This window comes from Zea mays, chromosome 4 (genome assembly GCF_902167145.1).
Source record: "Zea mays cultivar B73 chromosome 4, Zm-B73-REFERENCE-NAM-5.0, whole genome shotgun sequence".
Classification (NCBI taxonomy): Eukaryota; Viridiplantae; Streptophyta; class Magnoliopsida; order Poales; family Poaceae; genus Zea; species Zea mays.
This window is the reverse complement of record NC_050099.1, coordinates 25020550-25027324: the sequence shown is the minus strand read 5'-3', so window position 1 is coordinate 25027324 and position 6775 is coordinate 25020550. Positions and strand designations below refer to the sequence as shown.

Here is a 6775-nt window from a genome sequence, read left to right as displayed (position 1 = left end):
GCAACGGCTATTCGGCGCCAACGGCTACCTGCGACGCAATTAATGCGCGCTCTGCGCGCGCAGAAGTGAGGCGTGCCCATACTGGCACACCGGACAAGGAACAGTGCATGTCCGGTGTGCACCGGACACCCAGGCGGGCCCACAAGTCAGGAGCTCCAACGGTCAGAATCCAACGGCAGTGATGACGTGGCGGGGGCACCGGACATGTCCGGTGTGCACCGGACTGTCCGGTGCACCATCGAACAGACAGCCTCCCAACGGCCACTTTTGGTGGTTGGGGCTATAAATACCCCAACCACCCCACCATTCATTGCATCCAAGTTTTCCACTTCTCAACCACTTACAAGAGCTAGGCATTCAATTCTAGACACACCAAAAGAGATCAAATCCTCTCCCAACTCCATAAAAGCATTAGTGACTAGTGAGAGAGATTTGCCGTGTTCTTTTGAGCTCTTGCGCTTGGAATGCTTCTTTTCTTTCTCACTAGTTCTTGTGATCAAAACTCCATTGTAATCAAGGCAAGAGGCACCAATTGTGTGGTGGCCCTTGCGGGGAAGTTTTGTTCCCGGCTTTGATTTGAGAAGAGAAGCTCACTCGGTCCGAGGGACCGTTTGAGAGAGGGAAGGGTTGAAAAAGACCCGGCCTTTGTGGCCTCCTCAACGGGGAGTAGGTTTGCGAGAACCGAACCTCGGTAAAACAAATCCGCGTGTCACACTCTTCATTTGCTTGCGATTTGTTTTGCGCCCTCTCTCGCGGACTCGTTTATATTTCTAACGCTAACCCGGCTTGTAGTTGTGTTTATATTTGTAAATTTCAGTTTCGCCCTATTCACCCCCCCCTCTAGGCGACTTTCAATTGGTATCAGAGCCCGATGCTTCATTAGAGCCTAACCGCTCGAAGTGATGTCGGGAGATCATGCCAAGAAGGAGATGGAGACCGGCGAAAAGCCCACTACAAGCCACGGGAGCACTTCATCGGAAGAGTCCCACACCAAGAGGAGGGAGAAGAAGAAGAGCTCCTCCAACAAAGGGAAGGAGAAGAAATCTTCTTCTCACCACAAAGAGAAGAAGGAAAAATCTTCTTCCCACAAGCCGCATCGGAGTGGGGACAAGCAAAAGAGGATGAGGAAAGTGGTCTACTACGAGACCGACACTTCATCAACATCGACCTCCGGCTCCGATGCGCCCTCCGTAACTTCTAAATGCCAAGAGCGTAAGAAGTTTAGTAAGACCCCCCTACACTATTCTCGCATTTCTAAACATGCACCTCTACTTTCCGTCCCGTTAGGCAAACCACCAACTTTTGATGGTGAAGATTATGCTAGGTGGAGTGACTTAATGCGATTTCATCTAACCTCACTCCACAAAAGTATATGGGATGTTGTTGAGTTTGGTGCACAGGTACCGTCGGTAGGGGATAAAGATTATGACGAGGATGAGGTGGCCCAAATCGAGCACTTCAACTCTCAAGCGACAACAATACTCCTCGCCTCTTTGAGTAGAGAGGAGTATAACAAAGTTCAAGGGTTGAAGAGCGCCAAGGAGGTTTGGGATGTGCTCAAAACCGCGCACGAGGGAGACGAGCTCACCAAGATCACCAAGCGGGAAACGATCGAGGGGGAGCTCGGTCGGTTCCGGCTTCGCAAAGGGGAGGAGCCACAACACATGTACAACCGGCTCAAGACCTTGGTGAACCAAGTGCGCAACCTCGGGAGCGTAAAATGGGATGACCATGAAGTGGTTAAGGTTATTCTAAGATCTCTTATTTTCCTTAACCCTACTCAAGTTCAATTAATTCGTGGTAATCCTAGATATACTAAAATGACCCCCGAGGAAGTAATCGGGCATTTTGTAAGTTTTGAGTGCATGATCGAAGGCTCGAGGAAGATCAACGAGCTTGATGATCCATCTACATCTGAAGCTCAATCCGTCGCATTCAAGGCGACGGAAGAAAAGAGGGAGGAGTCTACCCCAAGTCGACAACCAATAGACGCCTCCAAGCTTGACAATGAGGAAATGGCACTCGTCATCAAGAGCTTCCGCCAAATCCTCAAGCAAAGGAGAGGGAAAGACTACAAGTCCCGCTCCAAGAAGGTTTGCTACAAATGTGGTAAGCCCGGTCATTTTATTGCTAAATGTCCTATATCAAGTGACAGTGACCGAGGCGACGACAAGAAGGGGAGAAGAAAGGAGAAGAAGAGGTACTACAAGAAGAAGGGTGGCGATGCCCATGTTTGTCGGGAGTGGGACTCCGACGAAAGCTCTAGCGACTCCTCCGACGACGAGGACGCCGCCAACATCGCCGTCACCAAGGGACTTCTCTTCCCCAACGTCGGCCACAAGTGCCTCATGGCAAAGGACGGCAAACGGAAGAAGGTTAAATCTAACTCCTCCACTAAATATGAGTCTTCTAGTGATGATAATGCTAGTGATGAGGAGGATAATTTGCATACCCTTTTTGTCAACCTCAACATGCAACAAAAAGAAAAACTTAATGAATTGATTAGTGCCATCCATGAAAAGGATGATCTCTTGGACACCCAAGAGGACTTCCTTATTAAAGAAAATAAGAAACATGTTAAGGTTAAACATGCTTATGCTCTAGAAATTGAGAAATGTGAAAAATTATCTAGTGAGCTAAGCACTTGCCGTGAGATGATTGACAACCTTAGGAATGAAAATGCTAGTTTAAATGCTAAGGTTGATTCACATGTTTGCAATGTTTCAACTTCAAATCCTAGAGATGATAATGTTGATTTACTTGCTAGGATTGATGAGTTAAATGCTTCCCTAGCTAGCCTTAGAATTGAAAATGAAAAATTGCTTGCTAAGGCTAAAGATTTTGATGTTTGCAATGCTACTATTTCCGACCTTAGAACCAAGAATGGCATGTTACATGCTAAGGTTGTAGAATTAAAATCTTGCAAACCCTCTACATCTATCGTTGAGCATGTATCTATTTGCACTAGATGTAAAGATGTTCACTACACGACGGTTCACTTACAGCGACCTACGGTTGGTTGCTAAAACGGCCTTCAGCGACCTACGGTTGGTCGCTAAAAACTTTTAGCGACCCATAAGGATGGTCGCTGTAAGTGCCGTCGCTAAAGGCTTTAGCGACCGACATCTTTTTAGCGACCGACTGTCCGTTGCTAATATTGTATATTTAGCGACCAACCGTGGATTGTTGTACTATAGATTTAGCAACCAACCATAAGTCGTCATACTATACATTTAGCAACCAACAGAAAGTCGCCATTTTTACAGTTGTTATTAATAATAATATATATTTAATTAAGCACTACAAATCACATATTTTTATACACAAATCATAAAGACATACACAGTTAATCAGTATAACACAGTCATAGATCCATCACATAAACACAAAAGCACCACAATTATATATTCACAAAAGCATCACAATTATAATATCATTCACAACGTTGCAAATTTCTCTTTTGGAGAAAATACAAAACAAAATATCTAGCTGCATCCATCCAAAAGAACTTTTGATCTTTCTTGTTGTAGCATCCATAGGCACCACCGCGATCTGCTTGCTATTGCCATCATGGAGTAAACAAGTGACTTACTACTCTAGGACCTCCCTCCTGACAAAATTAAAACCCAAATCATTAGTAGACTACTTAGAAATCCATTCCAAAATAACACCTGTTGCACGTGCTTAGGCCCGGCCCTGCTACCCTTACTATGCACTGCTCTAATAATGATTATATATAGTACCATTTCAAATGCACTCACAGCAAAAATGTGTATACTCTTACCAAGTCGCCCTCCTCATGTACTGCTTCCAGGAATCACTCCCTGCTTCTCGTCCACCACCAGCTGCTTTTTCTCCACCAAATGCTCCACCAATTTCAGCACCATTAGTAGGTATGTTCACATTCACTATACCACAATCACTACCATGGGGCCTGCATAATAAGAGAACAAACAGTGAGGCTTATTGGCAATCAAAAAATATAACCGAAAGGACCCCACAAAAGATGAGAACATTTTGCAATAAATATTCAAATTTCAAAATATGTTAAATAGGGTTTATTTTGTGGCTGAGTATGGTTAAATGTTTATGACATGTATGGAAACTCCAGCTAAGCTTACTGCTTTACTGGATATTATCTGATTGAATATATGATATTGGCACGCAAAAAAGACATGATTTTTTGTCCTAGAGAAGGGACTAGCTGAATAGTGTGCTGTGTGAATATACCAACCAAAATGAAAAATAGTGAACCAGACTTTCTTAAGCTATACCTTGTAAACCAAAATAACTACCATTCAATTAAGCAAAAACTAGAATGCTACCGATGCAGTACCACCAGTCCACCAAAGTGTCCACACAGGCATCTAATGCAAAAGAGGGATGAGCAATACAGCTCGCATTTGCTTTCCACAAATACAGAGACATCCTTTGTTCAATACCAATTAAATTCTCGGTATCGTTGAGCTACTTACCCGAGCCACTTAAAAATAATATCTGGCCTCTTTGTAAATATAGAACTGCTCAATCCTTGAGGAACAGAGTTATTGATTTCAATTGCTTCCTTCAAGGTCTGTAGGAAACACAAACCTCATGGATATTAGACACAGTAGTTCTCAATTGTAGAAATTAGAACAGATACAAAATACAAAAAAAACATAATATTGAACTATATGCTACCTGAAGTAATAAACTATTGGCTCAAGCAGTCAACTCTAATTAACTAGAATTTCTGTCGATATAACATGTGATCAACTGCACCCACCACGCTTAAATGCATTTAGTATGCACAATAAGGCGCTCATGCAGGGTACCTAAAACCGCTAGCCACAAAATATATGAACCCGATTTCTTGTGCTTGTAAAAGGATAATAGCAAATGCTGCCAACAGCTGGTAGACGAATATTTCTCAGTTGGACATGAGACATGTAGATTAAAACAAAAGCATAGTTGCAGGAGCCCACAATGCAGGCAAAACTTTGAGTTCGGAATTCTGGCAGACACTTAAAGGGCCCGATTTGACAAGGAGGATGCTCTGGGAATATTTCGCACTCCTATGTGTGTTGATAGTTCAAATTTTGAACCGAATCTCAAGGACTTGGATCCCAGTGTTTCTATCCAGAGAAACCCACGTGTACGTTGTTGTACTCTACTACCAAATGCAACCAGCAATTTGAAAAAAAAGGAAATACCCATTGCTCCCAGAGTTCTGGTTCCATGCTTGAGCGCGACCAGAAGAAGAGTGGGAATAGGACAAGCAAGCCTAATAATTTATTAGGAAAACTGAAAGGTAATACGACAGCAGAGAAAACTCGGGATGCACACACACAAAGATACAGAACTACTACTACTACAGAAGAACTGAACGGACAGGCAGCAGCCTTGCAAAATTGCAAGGCTCTGAGAATGCCCTCGTCACGGTAGGTTCAGGACGCGCAGCAAATGCATCCCCAGGAGGAGCGTGGCGACGGCGTCGTGCGGTACGGTTTCCGAACCGGCTGGCCTGTGGCATTTTCGGGACGGGGCCATGCAAAATCCACACGGATTTGAGCAAGAACAGTAAACCCATCCGGACGCCTGCCACAAAAGCTGATCCCGGAACCTGTTGGACGGGAGATGGTGGAGGAGCGGGTGCGGCTACGGCTGCGGCTGCGGGCGGGTCGGGTGCGAGGAGCCCGAGGGGAGAGCGAGTGGCTCCATTTCCTCCGGCGAGAAGAGGGAGGAGGGGGCCGGCGCCCGGCGGCGTACCTGGCGTCCTGGCGGCTCTGGACTCTGGCCGGAGTCTGGAGTCTGGGTGACATTGTAGCGGCTGCCGACTGAGGATGGCTAGGCGGCTGGCAGGGCTGAGGACGTGTAGGGTTTGAGGACGGCCCAAGAAGGCCCATTAATTCTATAGCGACCCACCGCTAGTCACAGACGATATCTATAGCGACCAACCATAAGTTGTTAAATTTTTAGACTTGTAGCGACCAACCGACCGTTGCTACAAAAAGATTTAGCGACTGACCGTCGGTCCCTAACCTTTAGCAACCAACAGTTGGTACCTAATAAGGGTTGCTAAAGATCAACCGTCGTGTAGTGGTTAACATTGATGCTATTCATGATCATATGACTTTAATTAAACAACAAAATGATCATATAGCAAAATTAGATGCTAAAATTGCCGAGCATAACTTAGAAAATGAAAAATTTAAATTTGCTAGAAGTATGCTCTATAGTGGGAGACGCCCGGGCATCAAGGATGGCATTGGCTTCCAAAGGGGAGACAATGTCAAACTTAGTGCCCCTCCTAAAAGATTGTCTAACTTTGTTAAGGGCAAGGCTCCCATGCCTTAGGATAACGAGGGTTACATTTTATACCCTGCCGGTTATCCCGAGAGCAAAATTAGGAGAATTCATTCTAGGAAGTCTCACTCTGGCCCTAATCATGCTTTCATGTATAAGGGTGAGACATCTAGCTCTAGGCAACCAACCCTTGCTAAGTTGCCTAGAAAGAAAACTCCTAGTGCATCAAATGATCATAATATTTCATTTAAAACTTTTGATGCATCTTATGTTTTGACTAACAATCCGGCAAGATAGTTGCCAAATATGTTGGGGGCAAGCACAAGGGGTCAAAGACTTGTGTTTGGGTACCCAAAGTTCTTGTGTCTAATGCCAAAGGACCCAAAACCATTTGGGTACCTAAAGTCAAGAACTAAACTTGTTTTGTAGGTTTATGCATCCGGGGGCTCAAGTTGGATACTCGACAGCGGATGCACGAACCACATGACAG

The 6775-nt window shown here is 44.8% G+C and overlaps 1 protein-coding gene across 1 annotated transcript; it reads right to left on the bottom strand.

The window, feature by feature from the left end:
* Nucleotides 1–3380: 3380 nt before the first annotated feature.
* Nucleotides 3381–5884, bottom strand: LOC103652955 (uncharacterized; the record flags this gene model as incomplete). Its single annotated transcript, XM_035967205.1, has 4 exons — nucleotides 3381–3610; nucleotides 3785–3934; nucleotides 4476–4573; nucleotides 5603–5884. Coding segments are annotated over 4 exons (549 nt in total), but the record flags the coding sequence as incomplete, so codon positions are not given.
* Between the last annotated feature and the right edge of the window lie 891 nt (nucleotides 5885–6775).